The sequence below is a fragment of the Panthera pardus genome, unplaced genomic scaffold (genome assembly GCF_024362965.1).
Source record: "Panthera pardus isolate Hobbes unplaced genomic scaffold, ASM2436296v1 HiC_scaffold_8, whole genome shotgun sequence".
NCBI lineage: Eukaryota > Metazoa > Chordata > Mammalia > Carnivora > Felidae > Panthera > Panthera pardus.
Genome location: NW_026527013.1, coordinates 51,461,097 through 51,486,330, shown reverse-complemented (window position 1 = coordinate 51,486,330; position 25,234 = coordinate 51,461,097). Strand labels below are relative to the sequence as shown.

At 39.3% G+C, this 25,234-nt stretch overlaps 1 protein-coding gene and 1 long non-coding RNA gene across 16 annotated transcripts in view; both read right to left on the bottom strand.

Moving 5' to 3' along the window:
• Positions 1-25,234, bottom strand: part of SETD5 (SET domain containing 5) — an 81,960-nt gene that overhangs the window by 4,608 nt on the left and 52,118 nt on the right. For 11 of the 15 annotated variants that reach the window (XM_019428266.2, XM_053897436.1, XM_053897435.1 and 8 more), the window contains 7 exons: positions 24,861-25,181; positions 24,203-24,445; positions 18,871-19,000; positions 8,624-8,868; positions 5,370-5,426; positions 3,001-3,471; positions 22-320 (listed from right to left, as the gene is read on the bottom strand). In XM_019428266.2, the coding sequence (XP_019283811.1) occupies positions 22-320; positions 3,001-3,471; positions 5,370-5,426; positions 8,624-8,868; positions 18,871-19,000; positions 24,203-24,445; positions 24,861-25,181 (1,766 nt within the window). The remainder of the gene's footprint in view (positions 1-21; positions 321-3,000; positions 3,472-5,369; positions 5,427-8,623; positions 8,869-18,870; positions 19,001-24,202; positions 24,446-24,860; positions 25,182-25,234) is intronic. The other 4 variants (XM_053897439.1, XM_053897442.1, XM_019428270.2 and 1 more) reach the window with 1 other exon arrangement.
• LOC128775561 (uncharacterized) lies at positions 10,462-18,864 on the bottom strand. Its single transcript, XR_008420346.1, has 2 exons — positions 18,621-18,864; positions 10,462-10,579 (listed from the first exon to the last, which is right to left on the bottom strand). It is a non-coding gene; the product is annotated as an uncharacterized LOC128775561 (long non-coding RNA).

Below are 25,234 nucleotides of genomic sequence, written 5' to 3'. Positions count from 1 at the left end.
CATCATCAAACATAAACTTACCACCTACTGCTGATATTCTCTTGAGGTCTGCAGTGAGATGAAGTGCCTCTGGAATCTGATGGGCTTACCGCCTCCATATGGGACATAGAGGAATGAGATGGGGAGAATTTTTTGTGAGGGGAAGATGGGGTTCGGGATGAGGATCCCTGCACACCATGGGCACCAGTATCAGAAAGTGAGTTACTGCTGCCTTGCCCAGCTCCTGCAGACTTATTTTTGCTCTGTGCAGAGTCACCTCCCCCACTGGCAGAATTCTCCTTGGCTTCTTGTTTCCGTTTGCGGTACTCCAACAGGGATACCTGGGAGGGAAAGAAGGAAGAGGACTCTAGCTAGACATCATTAGTGGATCAGCAGCAATGGGGGAAGAAGATGGAACCCTCATAAACCACTAGCCAGCCTTGCAAACAAATCAGGCACTAACACTAGCAACACTTTTTTCAGGTGTGAGGTGTCTGAACACAACTACATACATATTTAAATCAGTCAGAAACTGGTAAGGAGAAGAAAATACACTAGGAGATGACATTTTTGAAGAACGGTGTTCGCCAGCAGACCTCAACCTTTCTTCTGCCTTCAGAGAACTGTGAGATCACAGTTACCTAGTAGCAGAAGTATGGGATCAGCTGTTTGCAACAATGATAACACCTAGAAAAGGGAAAAAGGAGTTGGGAGCTTGTGAAGTTTGAAAAAGCCTTCCAGGTCATCTGACAGCTCTTCCCTAACCCCTAGGAATTCCTAGAGTCAGTTGTTTAAAAAAAAAAAAAAAAAAAAGAGAGAGAGAAGAGAAAAGAAAAACAACAGAAGAAAAAGCCAATGTTTCAGGGTTCTAAGATGTATTCAAATTTTCAGGATACACGCAGGGATTTATTACTGTTTCTCTCTTACACATAGGGAAATTAGTGTTAAAAGACAAAGAATGATTTGCAGTTTATATTTTAGCAAGCTAGTCTAGGAAACGTACACTTGGAAACTTCTCCCTAACTCTGCCTCATTCTCTTGATTGCCAATACAGAGCCTTCCTCCCTGGCCTGCCCACTATACCTCTCCTTTTTACTGTTACATCACATTGCCTACACCAGGTGTCAACCTATTACAGTGTCCTGACAGTTCCTTCACTAAATTCTAAGTTCTAAGAGGGCAAAGACCAAACTTTTCTGGCGTTTTGTCTTTAAACAAAACCTGTGCCAGGTTCTGTCTGGCACAGAACCTGACTGATAGTAGGTGCTCAACATTTCTCAAATAAATCATGGTTTCAATCAAGAAACCAGAAACACAAAGATATTGCAAACTTTTGCTCCTGATGGTCAATGCTCTTCAAGCAACAGTCTTCTAAAACGCACTGCTATTCTTTTTCCAAATTATCTGCCAGTATTTCTGCCTTCTAGTCCCTCAAGGCTCTCATTTTCTGTTTAAATGTAAAATGTAACAAAAATGCAAAGCAGTACCATCTTGCGCATGGATTTTCTATACACAATCTTGGAAAGTAACTAATAATTATAAATTCTGGTAATGTATTTCATGGAAATGCAAATGTAAGAAGCCACTAGGCTACATTTCAACAAGACTACTAAAGATATTCTGCAACTGTGTGAGACTGTCACACACAGAACATTTAACATCTCTAGCGCTGCACAATAAATGGAAGTTGCCTTGACAACCCAAAATACTCCCATGCATTTCCAAATGCCCCTAGATGAAATCCACTGACAAAAACCACATTTGGGGCTTTGTAATTTCTTGAACAGGCATTACTTATAAGTCAAGTCTCAACCTGTTAGCCAGCAATCTATGGCCTGGCCCTGTTCCACAGTCTCTCATTCTCCACTCCTGACCCTGCCCACCTTTCACCAGATACTACAGCAGCATGTAATTGTTACAACCACATTGTATGCCTGCTGCCCACACAACGGAGTGTCCCACAGCTACGTATTCTGCTCTCTCTTCCATAACATCCTCACCCACATTTGTTGGCAGATTGCTTCCTACTTACTGAGATCAGCTAAATCAGAGTGTGACCTGTCACCTCTCACTCCACCTCTCAAAATGGCTAGGAGCCTCTTGTTTGTTCTCACTAGGCCATGTCGTGGCTAAGATGTTCTCATCACATCTGAACAACTCTTTTGGAGCATCCACTGCCACTGTAATGAATTACTTATTAACATAATTATCTGCCAACCTCAGTCTCACTTGCTTTAAGCTCCATTAGGGCAGAACTTAGGAGGAAATATAGCACAGTGGCAATAAGAGCATGCAATCTGGAATGAGACAGACCTGGGCAGTGTCCTGGCTCTTTCATTCACTACCTATGTGACCATGGGCAAGTCACTGAATTTGCCTTAGTTTCCTCATCTGCAAAATGGGAAATTACCCAACTTACAGGATTACTGTGAAGATTTAATGCATAAAAGAACTTAACAGTGCCTAAAACATGGTAAGTGCTAAATAATACAAGAAATTAGCATTATTCTTTTTCACTGTTTTTTTTTTTCTTTTTAGAATTTTTAATGTTTATTTATTTTTGAGAGAGAGACAGAGCACAAGCAGGGGAGGGGTAGAGAGAGAAACACAGAATCTGAAGCAGGCTCCAGGTTCTAAACTGTCAGCACAGAGCCCAATGAGGGGCTCGAACCCACGAACCGTGAGATCACGACCTGAGCTGAAGTCGGACACTTAACTGAGGCACCCAGGCGCTCCTCACTGCTCTATCCTTTGATTGCACAGCATGTATAACAGTACATACATGGCAGACATTTAAAATCTGCTGAATATTTGCAACAATGATCAAATCATATTGAAACAGTCTTGTCTTACACACACACACCCCGATCCTGTCTTTCACTGAACATGGCAGAGATCACATCTTATGTCTCCGTTTTCCCCACACTAAGAATGGTGCTTAACAGTGTCAACTCAGTTAACATCTACTGAATCGCTCAGTTAATGTTCTTCAAAAGGGCCTATATAAGGTGGAACACTTACCTTTTTCCTCTGCGGTGGGTTCTGGGGGGCAGATGGGACTCCTTCGCAAGCCCTTTCACCACCAGGTGACATGGATCCACGAGAGAGGTCTTTCATAAAGCCATGTTCGTATCTGCTGGGAAACCCTTCTGCAGGGGAACAATATCCCCCATCCAAATGTAAAGGCTTCCTATCCCCTACTAGGGGAGATCCTCGATATAATCCATCTGCTCGAGGCATAGCGTTCAATGGGGAGTAGGCGTACATTAAATTAAACTCTGTCCGAAATGCCTGGTCCGAGTTCCTCACAAGGGTCTGATGTCCATCTCCACTCCTGCTTGGAAAGCCAGTCTCAGAGGGGGGCCCGACAGAGGGATGAGGAGCCAGGTCAGAAGGACCTGAGTTGATCAGGGAAGGTCTGTCAGCACAGCTGTTAGTGTTGGAGTCAAGGTAGCCTACTTTTGTCAAGTCCACATCTTTTCGGTGACAAAGCTGAAAGAATAAAAATCAACAGAGACATGGAGGAGGAGGGGGAAGGAAAAAGTCAAAGGGCAGAAAAGAAGGGAAGCGAGAAGGGCACAGGTGAGAGGTAAGAGGGATGGAAGTACAAGGGAGAAAGCCATTAACATCTGTAAAAGTTCCAGGAATCAACAGTATACCCAGGCCAGATTACTACAGAATGCCGGCCTTTCACAAATTGCCTTAAAGTCTTTCTGGATGAGAATCCTGGGAAAATCAGAATTAAATAATTGGCCAAATGTGACTATTTTGCCTGTTTAGCCTTTCATCAGGTCTGCTGAGTCACCGTGTACTACAATAAGGTGCTGGAAGTATAATCACGGATTTACCTGAGCCCCATGTATGCTCCAGAGGTGAGACTGGGGTCTTAAAGATAACTGGCTTTTGGTGTTATTCATTTGTATTTAATATTGATGGAAGGTGGGAGGAGGGAAAAAGGGAAAGAAAGTAGTAAGTAGACAGAAAGTCAAGGATTTTAAGTTACTGGTTCAGTAAAGGAGAATGGAACTAGTTAAAGACATCAACCAACCAGTTCTTTGCTCACTTTCACTATTAAGCATGTATGCTTCTCATAAAATGTTCTGGCTACTCAATTCTTTATCCTCTAATATATGTCCACATACCACAAGATCACTAATGCCCACCACTGCAGAGCATCCAAAATGCTGAATTTTATAAAAAATAAGCTGTATCTACTATTTGGTTATCATTACTTCCCAATACCAAGATTTCCCACCTCTAGGTCAACTCTTACTAATTCTCTCTAGAAAGAATGGTACCAGAAATTCAAATGTCACACCAGGATTTCCTCACAAAACAGTGTAAAAAACATCCAGAAAACCTCTAGTACACTAGAATACAACATTTTTCAGTTTCATATTGGTCTGTAAAATCCTGATTCAGAATTTTATCAACTATCACTAAATTTAGCACAATTTTTTAAGTGGGAAGGGGCCAGAGTTAACAGTTAATTTCTGAAAGGTTATGAGAGACTACAGTTTTCTCTTCAAGAGGAAATTGACTCTATGTAGATTAACAGAGCTAATCATTCCTACAGTTGTCCAAATCTTAGAATAGTTAAAAATCTCCAGCACTAAAACCTAAATTTAACAACTCCATAGCAGTAGGGTTTCTGAGAAAAGCACTCAATTGGATATCCTGAGATACCACTTTTTATGGCAACCACATCTCAACTACTACAGAAGGAAGGCCTGTGTCACAGAAGCCATGGGCTGACTTAGTTTCCTTGTATACCCAGTAAGGAGCTATAAAGAAAATGTAGAAAGCCAGGAGCAGGACTCCCTTTCGAAAGAAGCTGCTCAATCTATCAACCCAAGCCCAAAACATCCAGTTAAACAGAGCTGTAAGATTAATCCTGGAATAAGACATAAATCACTGTCTAACTTTTCCAGTATAAATAGCTCCTTCAACAGCCCAAGATAATAAATATCAAAAGATAGCTCCTACCAACTTTCGATTTCAACTTTCCTTATTTAACAAACACACCTTACTTGTTGCTATCTTTGCCAAGGCTCATACCATATCTTCAGCTTGCTTTAAACTTGACTTCTAGAGTCTATACTTTAAAAGAACTCTTCAGTCACCCCTCCCCCAAACAAGAGCAAATCCCACCACACACACACACACAGACACACACAGACACACACACACCCCCCTTCATTTTCCTCCATCTACATTGAAAGTTCTGAGTGATCACAGTCACACATGGAAGTTCATTCAACTTACATCAACTGGCTGGTCGCCCTTCAGCCTATCACCCCATTCACTAGGACCTCCCCCCCAGCCCTCCCACACACTCATGCACACTCACTCTCAGCCTCCAAGTGTGATTGAGATGGTGTGATAACTACCTCGGGTGACAGGGACTCGGGCCTATTCGCAGGGGAACTCTCAGGGGAGGATATGTTCTAGAGGAGGGAAAAGCATCTTGTTATTCATCTACTCGAAGTCAAGAAGCAAAACAAAACAAACCAAAAAATAAAGTAAAAGCAAGCATAGATGGTTAGCCACAACTTTTTGCGGGGGGCAGGGGGAGGGAAAAGAATGCACAGGGGAAAGGTTTAACTGTAGAATTCATTGCAATGAACAGAATGACTCATTAAAAATGCTTCCTGGGATCTTCGAAAGCATTTAAATTGGTTATAATATTTCATGCTAGAAGTAAACATCTTAAGCAGGTTAACAGAAAAAATTTAGATTGGTGAAACTGTACCCTACAATTTCATTTGAAATTTTGTCCTACATTGGATTAGAGTTGAGCAACCTACAGTATTTATTACTGATGGGCACCCTACCACTTATTATGCCTCAAGGGAACCTTTTTCCTTTACCCCACACCCCTTTATGAAAAAGTCACATTTCTTCATTCTCCTTGTGGTTCGTGCTTGCCCACCACTGTCCAGGGAAACTGCTTAGCATGCTGGGCTGACAGGGCTAGGGAGATGGCCAGCTCCTCTTGAATGAGTTACAGGAGATAGAATGCAATTTAGCTGATAGGCTAGATGGTTCTTGGCATAATCTAATTTGATCTGAACACCCCTAACGATGTTCTCTGATGTTAAAATCCCTGGTACTTTTGGCAACAGAGAGGGAATAAAAAGCAGAGGTGTACATTTCAAGTTCCTACATCCTAAACAGGGTTCCCCTGAGAGCTTTCACCTGAGGCAGCACTCCCGTATCAAACAGGAACTGGACAGTGAACTCTGATGGCAGATCTGAACGGTAAAATGCAGACAGAATGATGGTGGTAGTTGTGACAAGGATTCAGAGTGCCAGGGGTAAGGGAAGGGAAGGGGAAGGTTCCTAATGCTGTAGACTCTGGACAACTATGTCCTGGGTAGCAGACCTATCCCATGGGAGGCGAAAAGAGGCTGTTGATTTTATTTGGTGGGCTGGGTACTATGTGTGAGGTGGACACTAAGCCAGGAAGGAAAAGGAGGGGCTGGTGGAAAGTGGGGGCTAATTAAGCCTGTCCTGCCAAAGCTGCTTTTACTGCTTTTCCTTAATGGTTCTCCCTCCCTCATGATCTTGTTCTCCTCTTACACGTCTCCTCAACTCCTTCCCTTAGCACTGGAGACATTTCTCACTGGAATGATTTTTATTTTTCCTTTCAAAAATATTCTTCCCCAACCAAGCTGATCTTTACCTGTGACACCTTATTGGTATTTCCTCTGTGTCACAGTCTTGCATGGAAATAAGGCTTCCTATACTAGAATATAGGAAAGGGCATGGCAGTTAGAATGATGATAAGAATGGTCAGGATGGTAGTTTGTTTTATTGACAAGAAAGGCTGAATTTCGTTAGTTAAATCACAAGATTAAAACAGTGAAAACAGGCACTGGACTTTTTAAAAATAAATTTATTTTTTTATTTTGAGAGAGAGCGAGAGTGAGCACACGCACGTGAGTGTAAGTGGGGCAGGGGCAGAAAAAGGGAGAGAGAGAAAACCAAGCAGGCTCTGTGCTACCAGCACAGAGCCTGATGTGGGGCTTGATCTCACTAACTGTGAGATCATGACCTGAGCTGAAACCAAGAGTTGGACACTTAACCGACTGAGCCACCCAGGTGCCCCTCATAAAAATCTTTGATGTTTGATTTTTTTTATAAAATAAAAACACCTTACATTTCCATATTGTTTCAGTTATCCAAAACACAAGGGATCAGGGGAAATGTACTGAGAGCTAAATTTAACTGTCCTAGAAGGCAACGTACCTTCTAATTTCTGTAATTTCACCTTTTAAATTATAATAAAACCTGCACTGATAAAGTAAGAAATCCTAGCCTATAATTTGCTGCCCTCCAGGGTGAACAGCCTCCTATGAAATTTTACTATCAAACTCAATTTGTTAACTGAAAAATCAATCACAATTAGACCAAGTAAAGTTAGTAAGGCCTAAATCAGCTGCTTTAATGTATGGCAGAAAAGAATGCCACAGGAAATTTGGTAGAGTAACTTCTCTAGAAACCAAATGTAACCAAGAAGGTTCTCCCTGCCTCTTCCCCTCCCCCCCACTCCTGCCAAAGAGGTCTGCTCCCAAGTGATACAGTCTACTTCAGGTATAGAAATAGGTTCCTCTTGCTTTCAAGGTTGCTAGCTATCTCTTTCTGAGTTAGCTATTCAGAAGTCCAGGTATTTTTAATCTCCATGCTCTCATAAAGGCTGAATAGGGAAGAAGGGATTGGTTAGAGCATTCACCTTCATCAAAGAACACATTCATCAAAGAACACATCTGGAGAAGTTACAAGCTAGGGGCAGAGCTGAGTGTTTAGTGATGACAACAGTGTTTTTCTAAGAAAAAGGAAGAGACAGTGTCTGTTTAGTTAATTTCAAAGGAAAGCAACATGCAATAGATGAAGTTTTTTAATACACAAGGATTCTTTCTACTCAGTAGACCTGCTGTCACCCACACTTGAACATGAATGTGATTGACAATTAACTTTTTCAAACAGCTAAGATATATATTTCTAACTTAAACCAGAGGGTGAATGTAACAAATCTGTCTCATTATGAACTGTATGTTGTTAGCCTCTTTCTACTTTTCATTCCTAACACACTGTAACAAGAAGGGAAAGTAACTTAGAGTAGGAAAAAAACTCATTTGCCACAAACCATATCTCAAAGCTTTTCAAATCTCTGTTCACAGAGGCCACAACAAGAATACAAAACAATAGGGAAAAACAACTCACTGATTTAAAGGCCTAGAAAGAAAGACACAATCAATCAGTATAATCTGGGCTCTCAGGCTGGTATCCTTAGTGGTTATTATGCAGCTAGAGACCTATTTTAAAACCAAAGTACAGACCAAAGACAAAGATGGAGATGTAGCATGCTTACTACCTGCAGTTACGGAGAATGATAGATTGATTGCATGCAAAAACAGATGAATGTCATCCATGGTAGAACTATTCCTTTTGAGCGAAGTATGAGGACTGCCAAGATGAGAGGCTACCAGGTAACAGGTCACATTGACCCTGAGGGTTCCTGTTCTCTTGCCAAGACTGGCAGGAACACGATCAAGACACATTTGGAATATTATACTTGAAATGAGGAGGGGCAAATGGTAATTTTCATATTCGGCACTCCCAACAACCAAACCCAAATCACCTCAAACTGCAGAGGAGTATTGCAGCGACTAGCAGTAGTAAGAGACGTGATTGGTGAGAACATGAGGCTGTATCCATTTCGACACTCCTCTTCTGGGTGAGATGGGCCAGGTGTGGTCAGCTGGGGGCTCTTTGAGCCTGAATTGGGAGGGGGTGGTGTGACTGGAGAAAGAGGCCGCAGTAACTTGGTGACATTCTGCTCCATCAGATAGCGAGACTTCCATTTCTTTAATGGGCTCAACAAGTCTGTGAAATACAAAGCTTGGATGAGAGATTGCAACCACAGCTTAAAGGGAGGCTCTGTAGTAAAGCCATTAATCTCTAGCCCACAATGGCTCTTAACTCCTCTTCTGCCTCATCCCACTGTCACCTCCTGCAATCAAACCAAAAGCCCAAAGAACTCTTTAATTGCCACAATTAAAGTAATTCTCAAAATTCTCTATCTCCCAATCACCAGATGAATCTAATGACTGGACCCTAGAACAAATTTAATCTCTTACAGTGGAAAATATAAACTTTAATATTTTACTTTGAGTTTCCAGAAATCTCAAATTGATGTCACTTTGTTAAAATCACCCTCTACTTAATTGCCATGTCACCAGCACAAGCTTCTAGAATGTTAATTCCATGCTCCTTTTATCTTCTCTTGTGTATTTTTGCCATTTTCAGCAACTTTTTTTTTTTTAATTTTTTGTTTTGTTTTATTTATTTTTGACACACAGAGAGAGACAGAGCATGAGCGGGAGAGGGACAGAGAGAGAGGGAGACACAGAATCTGAAGTAGGCTCCAGGCTCTGAGCTGCCAGCACAGAGCCCGACGCGGGGCTCGAACTCACAGACTGCGAGATCATGACCTGAGCCGAAGTCAGACGCTCAACTGACTGAGCCACCCAGGTGCCCTTCAGCAACTCTTTCTACAATGTTCTGCTTTAGCAGGAAAAGCTAGTCACCTATGATTGCCTGGCCTGTATCTAGCCCCTAGTTTTAGAGTGCTTCAAAATAGGAAATTATTTTCACAAAAACTTCTCCCCAATCATTTTCAAATACAAGGCTGATCCATTTTCTGACTGAACACCCTACACTTCCTATACTTCTTGGATCTACTACACTATGTATTTTAATGACCACAAGGGTCAAAGCACCTATCTCACCTTCTCAGAGAAAAATATCTACCTTTTAAATTTACAATAAAAAAATATCTATTTACTTAATACCTACTATATGGAAACCACTGAATTAGGTATGTGAGGGGAGGTCATCATATATTCCATTTAAAAGAATTTACAAATTTGTAAGGATGGGAAAACACACATAAAACACGCTTAATATTTTAAGAATCTTGACAGATGTAATCATACTGCTTTGTGTTTGTAAAAAATAATTATGCTTTTAAGTGCTTATTACATGTTAAATATTAAATACCAGGTACTATACTATGTGCTTTATGTGAATTCTAACATTTAATTTGAACAACTCTAAATCCAGCACTATTATCATCACTCTCATTTTAAAGATGAGGAATCTGATGTGCAGAGAGATAAAGACTAGGTAATTTAGTTCCATTTACATTCTTAATGACTAGGTTAAATTATATCCCCAGGGCTTAGTGGAAAGAGTAGCATTTATCCCAGACCTTCAAGGACAAGTTTTGGGACAGTAGGTCATGATACAGAGCTATGCTTCAGGAAGATTACTCTGGCAGCAATGGTTAGGATGAGACTGGACACTGGGAAACTATTTGGAGTTAATGGAGAAGTTGACAGGGTTATGAGGTACTGAACTAGGGTAACAGATGTGGAAATGGAGAAGGAAGAATAAATGCAAAATATACTGGAGATGCTTTTTCTCCTGATATGTGAAATTTTTTTATTTTCCTAGATTGGAAGTATATTCGTATTTTTCTTGTGTTCCAGAAACTGTTAAGTTTTCTTTCTTATTTTTCTCCTCTGAAAAGTGCCTAGGTATAAAAAACAAACAAACATGTGATTCATGACATGTTTAGAACACTTTTTAATGCACTTTAAGAGTCAAACAGTGAATTTTTTTAAAGATTGCTATAAAAAGACTGCTATACTGCTAAGTCCAATATTAACTACTAAAGGGAATTACGTAAGTAATGAAGCTCACTCTAGAAGAGTTAGAAAGTACAGCTGAACCCTTCCCTTTCCCTTCCAAATCAACTTACAGGCCCTTCATATAAAACTGAGTTCTTATAATGGTATCATATTCAAAATAGACCTGGTATCTGCCAGCAGTCGTTTGTCTTTTTTCTACCAATACTATATTTACAATTTTTTTCAAGTTTCATTGTTTTTTCTATACATACATAGCTTTTAAATTTTATGTGGTTAAACCTATCCACCTTGTATAGTTTTTATCTTTACTCAAATACTTTGCAAAATTATATAAAAAAAACCACCACATATTTAAACACACACAAATTGAAATCATACCCACAAATGAATGCACTAATATCCTGGTGCATGTTCAGCTAGACCTTTTTCTTGGCATGGCCTTAAACTCTTGTCTACATATCCATGCTCACTCAGGAACACACGGTAAAACTCTTTCCATGACAACGGAAATCTACAATTTAGTTTTTAGTGGCTGTATGGCATTCATATCATCAAAATTAACCAATGTGAAGTATGTGCACTTTTTTGCTATTATAAATATGCCTCAGTGACCAGTAATCTTTCTCTTAGATATTTATGCACCTGTCTAGTATTTAGGGTGAATGGCTAGATGCAGGATTGTTAAACCAAAAGCATCTTTCCATAGGCTCAACAGCTTTATATTTATTCCGGTGTGAATTGTCTACTCATGTCCTGTATCCTGTTTTCTACGGGGTGTTGATCTTGTTCTTTATTAATGTATTTTTTAAATTTATTATTTTGTTATTTGGAAGAGAGGAGTCGGGAGGGGGGGGGGGGGGAACGAGGATTTGAAGTGGGCTCAGAGCTGACAGCAGTGAGCCTGATGCAGGGCTCGAAATTAAGAACTATGAGAGCATGACCTTACCCAGTCAGGTGCTCAACAGACTAAGCCACTGAAGACGCCCCTTGTTCATTTCTAAGGGCTTCATAAAAAAGAATGTTGATCCTTTGTCAAAAATGTTGTATTTTCCCAGTTTGCTATCTGTCTTTTAATTTTACTAAGTTTTTTTTGGTTATACAATGTGCTACATTTTAATTCAGTCAAATGTATAAATCATTTCCTTTATTTTCTGCCTCTGACATCATGAATGTTTCTTCTGCCCACTACCTCAAGTCTATAAAGAATACTGGCCTATTTTCCCTTTATCTCCTTACTTAATTTTTAAATTTAACTCAAATAAAACGAACTTCAGAAGGTAGTGATTATCCTTTTCACATGTCAAAACAGCACATTCTTCCAAAATCTTTAATAATTATAGAATTATAATTTCTCCACTGATTTGAAATATGACATCTTATTAGATTTTTACATAAACTGGGTTTAGTTCTTTTTTTAAAAAAAAAATCTTTTTTTTAAACTTTTTTTTTTTAAATGTTTTTATTTATTTTTGAGAGAGAGAGAGACAGAGCATGAGCAGGGAAGGGGCAGAGAGGGAGGGAGACACAGAATCCGAAGCAGGCTCCAGGCTCCGAGCTGTCAGCACAGAGCCTGATGCAGGGTTCAAACTCACAGACTGTGAGATCACGACCTGAGCTGAAGTCAGTCGCCTAACCAACTGAACCACCCAGGTGCCCCCCCAAAAAACTTTTTTTAATGCTTATTTATTTTTGAGAGAGAGAGAGACAGAGTGTGAATGGAGTGGGGCAGAGAGAGAGAGAGAGAGAGAGAGAGAGAGAGAGACAGACAGAACCTGAAGCAGGCTCCAGGCTTTGAGCTGTCAGCACAGAACTGGATGCAGGGCTTGAACTAACATAGCCCTGAGATTATGACTTAAGCTGAAGTTTGACGCTTAACCAAATGAGCCACCCAGACGTCCGAGTTCTGTTCTTTTAAATATTTTTTTAAAGTTTTTGTTGACAGAGAGACAGCGCGAGCTTGGGCTAGTGGGGGAGGAGCAGAGAGAGAGAGGGAGACAGAGGATTTGAAGCGGGTTCTGTGCTGACAGCAGAGAGCTTGATGTGGGGTTGAACTCCCCATGACTGTGAGATCATGACCTGAGTCAAAGTCAGATGCTTAACTAACTGAGCCACCCAGGCGCCCCTCAGTTTAGTTCTGTATACCTGCTGTCTAAATGGCATCAATACTGACATCTGTTTTAGTAAAACTGCTTGGGCAATTCTAGTTATTCTACTCTACCTCTCCAAAATACTTTGGCTTTTCTAGCATACTTGTTTTTGCCAGTGAACTGTTGAAATCATCCATCATGCTAACACTACGTTCCCCCTGCCGCCAAAAAGCCAAAATTTTGATTGGTATTGTATTAAACTCATGAGTAACTAAGGAAGAATTCTCACTCAACACCATGGCACCATCCTTCAGTTACTCATGCCTTCATTTATCCCTCTTCATATATAGATCTGTCACATTTCTAATTAATGTTACTCTCCAATGTTCTCTATTTTTTTGCTACAACTGTGCATTACACGTCTCCCTGTATGTTATTATCTACACGTTATTCTTAAAAATGTCTATATACTTTTGTACCCAGCTACCCTACTGATCTCTACCAGTGTTTCAGTTACCTCATTTGGCTTTTCTAGGGAGATAAAGCGTATTATTTGCACACATTGGTAACACACACATCCTCTTTACCCATGCTTTTATTTCAGATTTTTTTGTTTTTGGTAATCACATTGGCTAATAGTTCTAGACACTGTTAAATAATAATGGCAAGTGGAATAATTTGAAAACCCATTTTTAAAATTTATTTTTAATTGAAGTTTAATTTAGTATACAGTGTTATATTAGTTTTGGTGTACTTGATAATGCATTTTTTAAGGTTTAATGTCGTTTTTACATGAAGCATAAATGGCAACTGTTTTTCAGATAGATGTAAAAAAAATCATAGGTATTTTATTAGATTTATCATTAAATTCATATTTACTGTGCTATTACTCCCCGTCTTCCATTTAGCCTGCTAATAAATTAATTATATGAATAATTTTTCAAATACTGAACCATCCTTACATTCCTAGAAGAAATTTCACTTGGTCATAATATACTTTTCTTTTGATATATTTTTTTTAATTTTTTTTTTTTTAATTTTTTTTTTCAACGTTTTTTATTTATTTTTGGGACAGAGAGAGACAGAGCATGAACGGGGGAGGGGCAGAGAGAGAGGGAGACACAGAATCAGAAACAGGCTCCAGGCTCCGAGCCATCAGCCCAGAGCCTGACGCGGGGCTCGAACTCACAGACCGCGAGATGGTGACCTGGCTGAAGTCGGACGCTTAACCGACTGCGCCACCCAGGCGCCCCTATTTTTTTTTAATTTTTAAAAAATGTTTATTCTGGAGAGAGAGAGAACACAAGTGGGGAAGAGGCAGAAAGAGAGGGAGACCCAGAACTGGAAGCGGGCTCCAGCCTCCAAGCTGTCATCAGAGAGTCCAACATGGGGCTAGAACTCATGAACTGTGAGATCATGACCTGAGCCGAAGTCAGATGCTTAATCAACTGAGCCACCCAGGCACCCCTTCTTCTTCTTCTGTTTTTTTTTAATTTGAGAGCGAGCGAGAGAGAAGGGTAGAGGGAGAGAATCACAAGCAGGCTCCACACTCAGCATGGAGTCCGACACAGGGCTCAATCCCAAAACCCTGAGACTATGACCTGATCTGAAATCAAGAGTCGGATGCTCAACTGACTTAGCCACCTAAGCACCCCTTTTCTTTTGACATTCTTACAGATCGAAGATTCAGATCACTGAAATCTAATTCACAAAAGTAGTAAGATGCTGTTTTGGGGGGCTTAGTTTGAGAAAATGAATCAAGGGTGAAAAATTTAATAATACTGTATAGTGTTTCTACCAAAAGTATGTACACATAGCAAATAAATTATACCACTCCTTTACTGCTTGAAATCCAGCTTGTTTTCATCCTCTATATTTTTGCAGTTATTACTAATTCTATGACTAGTACCTTTGTATAAAACTTTGGGCCTATGTTTATTTCTGTAGAACAGATACCCAGAAGAACTAGTAGGTTAAGAAGTATTAGTATTTTATTTATTTATTTTGATAGACACAGAGACCGTGTGAGTAGGGGAGGGGCAGAGAGAGAGGGAGACAGAGAATCCCAAGCAAGTTTCCCACTGTGAGCACAGAGCCCAATGTGGAGCTCAAACTCATGAAACTGTGAGATCATGACCTGAGGTGAAACCAAGAGTCACTTAAATGACTGAGCCACTGAGGCGCCCTATTATTATTATTTTTTTAAGTTTACTTCAGTCATTTCTACCCCCAACATGGGGCTGGAACTCATGACCCCAAGATCAAGAGTTGCATGCTCCAGCGACTGACCCAGCCAGGTGCCCCGGAGTATTGGTATTTTTATGCATATGCTAAACCTTACCAAATTGCTGGTAGGGATACTACTCTCCTGTCTTTTTTTTTTTTTTTTTAATTTTTTTTTTTTCAACGTTTTTTTATTTATTTTTGGGACAGAGAGAGACAGAGCATGAACGGGGAAGGGGCAGAGAGAGGGAGACACAGAATCGGAAACAGGCTCCAGGCTCCGAGCCATCAGCCCAGATGCCTGACGTGGGGCTCGAACTCACAGACCGCGAGATCGTGACCTGGCTGAAGTCGGACGCTTAACCGACTGCGCCACCCAGGCGCCCCTCCTGTCTTTTTTTTTTAATGTTTGTTTACTTTTGAGAGAGAGAGTACAAGCAGGGGAGGGACAGAGAGGGGAACAGACAGACGATCAGAAGTGGGCTCTGCACTGAGAGCAGCATGGACAACATGGGGCCCGAACTCATGAACCACAAGATCATGGCCTGAGTCAAAGTTGGATGCTCAACTGACTGAGCCACCCAGGTGCCACTCTCCTGTCATTTTTATTGCAAATCCTTTCTCTCAATATACTGCCCTCTATTTTCTCAGAGACAATATAGACCCAGAAACTTTATTCAAGTATGACCTTCACAAAAAGTACTTGAATGTGCCAAGAATTTGCTTTGGCAACGATTTAATTCTTTTCAATACTCCAAGTAAGTAAAAATTCCAGAATAATTTACCAAATTTTGTTTCTGGCTATTCCCTACACATACACACCCCCCCATCATTTGGGCATCAGCACTGTACTAATTTAATTACTAGCTTCCAGCTTCATATAACGAACTAGTTTTGTATTTCTAGGGACAGCACTTCATTGTCATTATTCTTTTTCAATGTTTTTCTTCTTTTTTTTTTTTTTTTTTTTTCAACGTTTTTTTTTATTTATTTTTGGGACAGAGAGAGACAGAGCATGAACGGGGGAGGGGCAGAGAGAGAGGGAGACACAGAATCGGAAACAGGCTCCAGGCTCCGAGCCATCAGCCCAGAGCCTGACGCGGGGCTCGAACTCACGGACCGCGAGATCGTGACCTGGCTGAAGTCGGACGCTTAACCGACTGCGCCACCCAGGCGCCCCGTTCTTTTCATGTTTAGATAAACTTCATTTCACCAAATTCTAAAACCAAGCTAGTTTGACAGGAACTATACAAAGCTGGGGGGGGGGGGCGATGGGAGGGAGGAGGTATTAATTTTATTTATTCTTTCCATGAAGGAATAAAAGACTTTATCTTCATTTCCTGAAGACTTTAAACATATTTCTCAGTAATGGTTTACTTTACATGTCTCGGTAAGGTTATCCCTAAGCAGGTTCTTAGTTAAGTTTGAGAATGAAAAAATCTTCTTCATTTCCTTAGTATATAAATGCTATTAATTTTTGCCTATGTACCTTCTATCCAGTAGTTTTAAGAAACTCAATTCTAGGTTTTTCCACTGGTTAGACTTTCCTAGGTACATATCTACATTACTTGCAAACAATGAACATTATGCCCTCTCTTTCCCGAAGAGCAGTTTTATTTTTTATTTCTATATACCTTTAGCTTTTTAGGAACTTAGAATCTTTGATATATCTTCATAACTAATTTCTGCAAATACTCCATAAATACTCAACAAGAAAGAGCATTTTGTGTAAAACAATGTTAGTAATAATTCCTACTATGGGTATGATACCACACCAAACACTGTGCACACATTATTTAACTTATTAATCTCATATAACCTCTATAAAGCAGGTATTACTATTCCCATTTCACAGAGGAGGCTCAGAGATGCTTAGTAACTTGCTCAACATCATGTAAAGGGTACAGCTGGTCCTCAAATTCAGCTGAATTCTTTTCATTCTACCAGTCTACTTCCCTTTCTTAACATCTCCTTGGTCTTTAAAACAAAACAAAACAAAACAAAACAAAACAATCCCTTAGGATTTACATTATCTTGCAGCAATATACCAAGTCGTTCATTTGACTATTATTTGGTTTTAATTAAAAATTCTCCTTTTGGTTATATTGTTCCTTAAGGGCAAGGTGTGTCCTCTGAATGTTTCTTACTGCTAAAGATGAGAGCAAAAATTCAATAAAGGTTGGTGACTAACAGTCCTAATTCCATTCCAACAAGGACACAGAGTAACAAAGACACTCTGCCTATGAGTCTTTGCTAGTCAGGACACAGGCTGCTATACAATGTCCCTTTCCCAACCTCAGATACAGACACACAAACGCAAATGTGCATATGTATGTATACTAAATACAAGATTTAAGTTGTACTTTCACTGTACTGTATAAACTGCCAATAAGTTGATAAGATTGATGGAAAGCTCATATTAGCATTAAAATTTTTTTTTTTAATGTTTATTTTTGAGAGAGAAAGAGACAGAGTGTGAGCGGGGGAGGGAGAGAGGGAGGGAGGGAGGGAGGGAGGGAGGGAGGGAGGGAGGGAGGGAGAGAGGGAGAGAGAGAGAGAGAGAGACAGAGAGAGAGAGAAACACAGGATCTGAAGCAGGTTCCAGGCTGAGGGGTCAGCAGAGCCTGACATGGGGCTCAAACCCACGAACTATGAGATCACGACCTGAGCCAGAGTCGGATGCTTAACCAACTGGGCCACCCAGGCACCCCTCACCATTTCTTTATATTAATCTGGTTTGAGTAAATCTCCCTAGTCTACCACGTAGGAGAAGAGTAAAATACTTTAAGAACATAGTATCATTTATCTTGCACATGGTTTACACTGGGATTTCATTATCCTGGGGTCACACATGTGAAAACTTGTAAAGTATAAGCCAATCTAGAGAGAACAATTAACTAAATTAATAATTTGAAAAAGTATTTTTTAGTAGTCTACTTTTTTCCCAAATATTATGCAGAATTTTAACATAAAGCCGATACTACTAGTATAAACCTGTTTAATTCAAGTTCATATTTATTCAGCAAGTCAATGAAGAGAAACAGTGAAGTAGTTTTTATGAAAATCTGAAACACTGTGTCACATTAACTGTAGTCTTACATGACCTTTAGCATATAATTTATCTTGGTTTTTTTTTTTTATTACATAATATTCACAAAATTGATTTAGAGATAAACTTACGGAAATCACAGAGAACTTTTCAACTGGGCTGAAACTGGCAGGAGAAACTTTGGTAAAGACTGTCCCAAAATAAGTTAGTATCACAAGTTCAGGCACCAGTGATTTCAGTTGCAATTCAATTAAAATTACCCTGCAAGAGTTACTTTGAAAACCAATGGACCTGATGATTTTTTAAGACCTTCTAATTTAAAAACTCACAAGGACTTTACATTTGATTCAAAGCCATGTCTCCTCAAAAATTTTACACTAACTGTGGAAGCCCTTTTGAAAACAATAAAGTTGTAACAATTTCTCATTTACTTCATTCATCTCCTTCAACCCATCTGTATTTTTATTCTTTTCCTGAACAGCGTCCCACATCTTTCTTGCTTATTTCTCCTCTTATAAATATGGATATAGATTTCCTAAACTTACTACTTTAAATGTATCTAACCTTTTTATAACCATTTCTGCTGTTATCTGTACATTGTCTAGTTCCTTCTTTGTCGGCACGGGAAAACTGTTCCCTGACTTGAGATCTCTCTCTTCCTCTGTAAAGACAGATGTAAAGTAACTATTTAGATAACAATGCCTTTTTTTTTTTTTTTTTGGGTATCAGACTTTTCAAGTAATCAAACTGAATTTTTTTATGTGGACCAGAAATAATCATTGCTTACATATTCAGGAAGGTTTGAGATACGTACCTGCATTGTCTTTGCAGATACTAGAAGAGTTACTATTCTCGTTACTTTGGTATAGGTGCTGAGTTCTAGTCTCTTGGGGTACAGATGACGTTTGAGTCATCCCTTCTTCCAAGGCTTGCTTTATCCAGCGCTGTAATAGGAGAAGAACCAGGGAATTATCAATAATCATTCAGAACTATTTAGTAAAGCTATTTTAAATACATTAACCAGATCATTCCACATCAACTGGTGAGAGATGCACTCCAACACACATTCAATTCCAGAGTCAAGTATTTTTTGTGTTTCAGCATATTAGAATATTGCCCCAACAATCCTTTTATGGGGCAAAAGTGAGAAAATCTGGATTACACATAATGAGATCCCATCAAAACACCAAAAACCAATAAAAAATGATTATTCAACTTTTCATATTGCTTAGGATGGGGTAAATGGGAAGACATCAAGAAATCTTAGCTTTCATTTAAGAGAGACTCTGATCATATATTATAAAACCTGTACATAAAATAAGTGCCTAGAAAGAAGATAAAAGATCTTTTAAGAGTTGTCTACCCTGTGCTGGGGATGTCTGAAGAGGTAATAGAAAAGCTTCACAGGAAGACTTGATGAGAATAAACAGCTCTTCTGTATAGGTACAAAATACTTCCAAAAGATCTACTCTTAGATGGAATAACCTGTGAGTTCTTTTTTCCCTATCAAGTACTTTGGTTAACTTATGGAAGAATAATGCAAATCACCAGAACAAATGAACTTCTGTAGAAACCAAAAAGGGGAAAAAGTCAAAAAGAGCTCCTAATCAGTCACATTTTTTGTAGCAAATACTGGAACTACAATGATGAGATATAAATTCAGGTCAGAAAAGTGAGCCTGCAAAGATTAGGATAATAAGATTATTCATCCTGGGGAAGAGAGAAAATTTCTTACCTGTAATTGTGTTCTCTTAAGATACACAGTTGTAGGTTGCTCACCACTCTGTGGCTCTCCTGCCCTGACATAAGACAGATCGAATTTTGATAAACATCAATTTCTGAATTAGACCCTCCCCCAAATAGGAAGAGCAAAGGTGATTATAATTTTACACCTTCAGAGAACAAGTATTACAGGTAAGTAAATATTCTCTTCACCAAAGAGGGCAAATAGATTCACCCTCTTAGAAACTTAGGAAATAATCATTTCTTAGGAAATAATGCGAGGAATATTTTACCAAGGAAAATTTTACATCGTGTAAATAAATGGCTTTGTGGTCTACCAAATGAAAGCAAAAATAAAACTAAACACAAGGCAGTTAAGAGTGAATAAGCATATAAAAAAGAGATCTGAACAGTCAAATGAATTGCACCAACATTTTATGATATGACTAGGTCTCTGAAAAGGCAAAACAAGACCAAGAATGAACTCTTATACACAGAATACTGATGTAAAGATGAACTGTCAGAAACATAGCACCTTACAGTTTAGAAGAGACCTTAGAGGTCACCTTGTCCAAAGCACTCATTGTATAGAGGGGGAAAATTAGGCCCTGGAGGACAAAATGAGTGAAAAATCCTTTGTTACAGATACCTTTAGTACAAGTTTTTCTTTTCAGAGCAGATGACAGGACTCACTTGGGGTCACTGTGCTTTCCTCCAAGAGAAGATAAGTTCTTATATTTCCAGTGTCAAGTAGATGCACTCATAAAAGAATTTACATTCTGGATCTGATGACTACAAAAAGGGAAAATAAAACCAGGACAGGGGCATTCTAAAGAATAAGATGCTGCTATGGTTAGCTATAAGGTCAAACACAGAAACACGATCAAACCCATTCCTCCTGCCCTACTGTATGTGTACACAATATAAGAGCCAATAAAAAAAGAACGTGAACATTTGTTTGTAACTAACAAAGTTCTTTAATAACAACTTTAGATATCCCCAGCCCCTCAGTTCTAGCTATAGTTATTAGCTAAAAAGAATACTTCCTCCTTCTCCAAAACTCTGTATGAAAGTTTTTAGAAGCTTAGAGATAGGTGAGAGAAATGTTTTAAAGAGTTTCATTACTATGGGGAAGGAGCAAGGAAGTAATCTGGGTTTTGGAGTCCACAAAGATCTGAACTAAAACTTGGCCATGCCTCTACTAGCTGCCTAACTCTGGGCAACCCATCTAAGACAAAGCTTCTGGACCTATAAATCAAGGCCCATAATACCAACTTCACAGGGTTGTCATGAAGGCTTAGTGAGAAAATGCATGTGAAGAAAGCTTATAACATATTACAAGGCACATATATTTAGTGAAGATTTGTTCAGCTGTATTTCAATGCTCTGTATAAAGGTACACAGATTAATAACCTCCCCAGCGCATACAATAAAATACCAATGCAAAGTGAAGTGCTTCATTTTCAGTCAGGATAGTTTTCTAAGAAATCTGGAAGACCAAATCCCTCACACCCCACTCATATTATACCTACAAGTACGTTTAAAGAAGATTTAGAAAGAATAAGGAAGGACACTAGTGAAAGACTGATTAGCTATTCATCAAATCAATGCTCGCATTTTAAAATAAGTGAACACACAAAAGATATGCCATAGTGTGCTTTTTAAGAGCTATGATTCAATATAATTTAGAAATTCCAGGGACATCAAAAAATGTTCTGTCAAACATTCTAAGAATCTGGATGCAAAATATACACACGCAACTTTACATGGCTTTTAATTTATGAGGCTTTTATGTCATTTAATCAGGTAAGAAACAACAGGCCTATCAGCAATGCACACTGTACTAACTAATCCCATGGACGATGGTTTTTCTCATCTGTTTACATTCTCCTCTGAGACTTTCAGAAATTTATCCAATTTTGTTGAATAATGTAGATCTTCATAGGTCCTACACTAGGACCTAAGTGTTCTCTCTAGCCAATCTAAAAATAACTCTTTTCCATTCCCACCTAGGATAAAGCTGGGTTCAATTTCTAGATAAAAGACCCAATTTCATTAATTCTGCCCCTTAAAAGTGAAATTTTTAGTTTGTAATATAATCTTCATGTTAATAGTAAACATTAAACCTGTGACTTCAACTCAATTCAGATCTAAGCTTAAATAATTTTAAAGACCCAATTTAAGTAAAATAATTTTATCAGATATCTAAGCATACACAGCCTAAACTCTTCCTGAGGACTAATATGACGTATATACATAAAAGTGCCTGAGCAGAGCCTGCAGAAAACAAGACTAAGGATGGTCAGACACATTTGGAGAATATAAAATGGGCATGAGTTAAATGGGTTTTTTTATCTGCTGCCAGTAGAGATACAAAGATGATCTACAGATATGTCTTAAACTATAATGAGGTAAAAAGAGTTCTAAGAAATGGATTTTCTATCAGATTTGAAATCATATTCTCCATGTTTCTGGTTTTTACAGGGCACTGTTAGTTGGAAAAGCAAGACTGATTGCATCAGAATGATTAAGGGGGCCTTTCAAGAGGCCTGTTTATACTATTTACAATTCAGACTTCATTATTAATCTGTAGTAAATGATTGCCTGCCCTTCTCAAAGGACCAATATAGGAGATACCACTATCTGGCTTGATAAGATGCTTCAACAGTTAACATTCTTAGAAGTCTAGTGTTATGTCCAGTCAAAAACAGAACAAAAGGAAAAACCTCTCTCATATATATTAAGTCATCACCTGACTTGCTCCTCCAAACTAAAGACCATATCTAATTGTCACACCTTCTCTAATTGTTCAATAGCATTCTAAAAATGTAGTTAATATTTTGAGCTGTTACTCTTCATGAGGGACTGAACTAAATTTAATAGAAGATTAGATTTGCATGCCATACCAGAATTAACACAACTCTCCAATTATTACAGAATAAGGTTAATCATAATGCTCATTACATGCAAGCAATTTTTTCTCCCTCTCAGATGATCTGTAAGATCCAAGGTAAGTGACTTGGTGTAAAAATGTATCCCCAGAGACCCAACCCTCCTTTATCACTTAGGCAAATTTCTATTGTTTTTTTTTTTTCCCCCTCAAGAAAGATGTCATTGTTTTTATTCTTGACATGTGTAAGTTATCCATGTGATTGTATTATCTAAAAGCCTCCCTTTTGGCAAAGATCTCATGGTCAAATTTCTCCTTAGGGGTTATTCTATTTATTAAGGTTATTTAAGTAAACCATTAGATGACTCAAATGCTTAGGTAAGATGTGCAATGAGGAAGACTTTCTTCAGTGTATGCTACCCATTCAGTGGTAGTGCCCTTCCTTTGTGCACAGAACCCTGTTGCCCTCCTCCCCTCCATATCCCACACCACTTTATCTCATCTTTTATGCCCCCCCACCCCCAAGAAATAATTTCTGCTCTTTGGGGAAGAGAAAAGCTTTAAGTTTGGAGGAGTCAGGGAAGACCTGCCTGGAGTTGGAGACTTCATCACATCAAATAATCTATATGCAGCATCCTCATGTACGTGATGCCAGTGGAGGAGGGCAATGGCAGACACTGAGGAAGGCAGCCTGAATCCAGATCTGAGGATAAGAGAAAAGGGTGTTCCAGGGAACAGACTCTACCTCAAAGGAAGACCAAATGAAAGGGTGTCCTAAACTTCTAGAAACACAAAAACGACATTATAGGTCTGAGGGAGTGATCTATTCTCAAGAGACACCTTTGGAAAATATGCAGGGCTTCTGGGAATTCTGAAAGAGCATTCCAAAAACAACCATCAAACTCTACTGCCACTAGACCCAAAAACAGTATGTAACTAGAGAGACAGTGGGGAGAGGGGGAGAGAAAAAGAGAGAGAGAGAAAGAGAGAGAAAATTTATAGTAGGTTCCATATTTACTAGGGAATAAACAGTCCAACTTGTTTGTTATTTGATCAAGGAACAGGAATTATGCCAATTATAACAGGATTTCTCCTCTACTCTCACTCAAATAAGAATAGTAATTAAATAAATTCAAAACACAATTCGATCATTTTTTACTTATGCAATAGTGCTCTAGAGTACCTGGGGCCCAATCTCACACAGTATCACAAATGGACACATTAACTAATACCACAAGAGCACACCCTGAACATCCCTCCCTACTCAGTCATCAAGTGCTGTGTGCTCTCAACTCAGTAACTTCAAGGGCTCTCAGAAAAGACAACAGTCAACATTCACAAATTGAGTACCAAAAATGCAGTATATATCCCATTTTAGTCCTACTGACTCGTGATGCATCACTATTCATGGCTGAAGAATTAACTCATTAAAAACTTACATGGGCACAGAGTGGCTGCCTAGAAAATATGTTAGGTATGCCACAATTACAGGCATTCTAGGTTAAAAAAAAACCCACATAAACAACAGACATACCTTTTTACAGGAGCTGAAGGTGCCATCAGGCAGAAGGGGCCTTCGACGTCTCTCAGGGATAAAGGGTGAGCCAAAGCGAATGTAGTGTTTGGGGGTGGTGCAAATTAATGGGGAATGGATAAGACCGGGTAACATGTTCAGGGTTGTTGCCAGTACGGTTGGGTCCGTGGTGATACGTAAAGGGCACTCAACAGGGCATTCTTGCTTCTCGGCTTTGTCATTCAACCATTCTGTAACTAGATACTAAGGTAAAAAAGAGATCATTAGTCAGTGCTGGAGATGTAAAAGCCAGAAGCAGCAGTGTAGCTCACAAAGACAAACCTCAGCTAGAAACTAGGACAGAGGCAGATATAGCAGCTGCAAAGAATATGAACTGGGCATTCAGAATGCAAGGTATCTTCCTCCACCCTTTCCATGACCATTAAGGGAGAAATAATTCCAGCTAAAAGCAATTTAAGCTTTTAAAAAGCTTAAAGTTAAGGGAACAAAAAAAGGTAGTAGGATGGTTTCAGCTTGCTGCCTCAAACAAAACTTTTTATCTAAAACTTTCTCTCTAGTAAAACTTGGACGAGTCATTATTTTCTGGACATTACAGATCCTCTCACTTTACTAAGACACCGCTCTTGCCAGATTAGACTTACGAAGATTTGTAACTTACTTTTTTGGTTTTGGGGTACTTAGGTGCTGCACGGTTGACATGGGATCCAGTAACTGATACCACAGTTGGGTCAGACCCTATTAATTGCCTGTTTTCTCCTGAACTGTCTGTATTTCCAGCTTCAGTAGGAGTCACAGAGCTGTTATTTCCGCCCTCTTCCAAGGCAGCTTGTGACAACTCTGCCTGTTGTGCAATGGCCTGCTTCTGACGCTTTAGTCTTTGGGCTGAACTGGTCCGGTACCGAGAAATGCGACTCTTCGGTCGGGGCCTAGAAGGCTTTGCTGGAGGTGGCTTGGGGACTGGCTTTTCTGGAGCAACATCCTGTGACAACAGCAGAGTGAAATGCTTACCACAAACTTCTTATCAGCAAACAT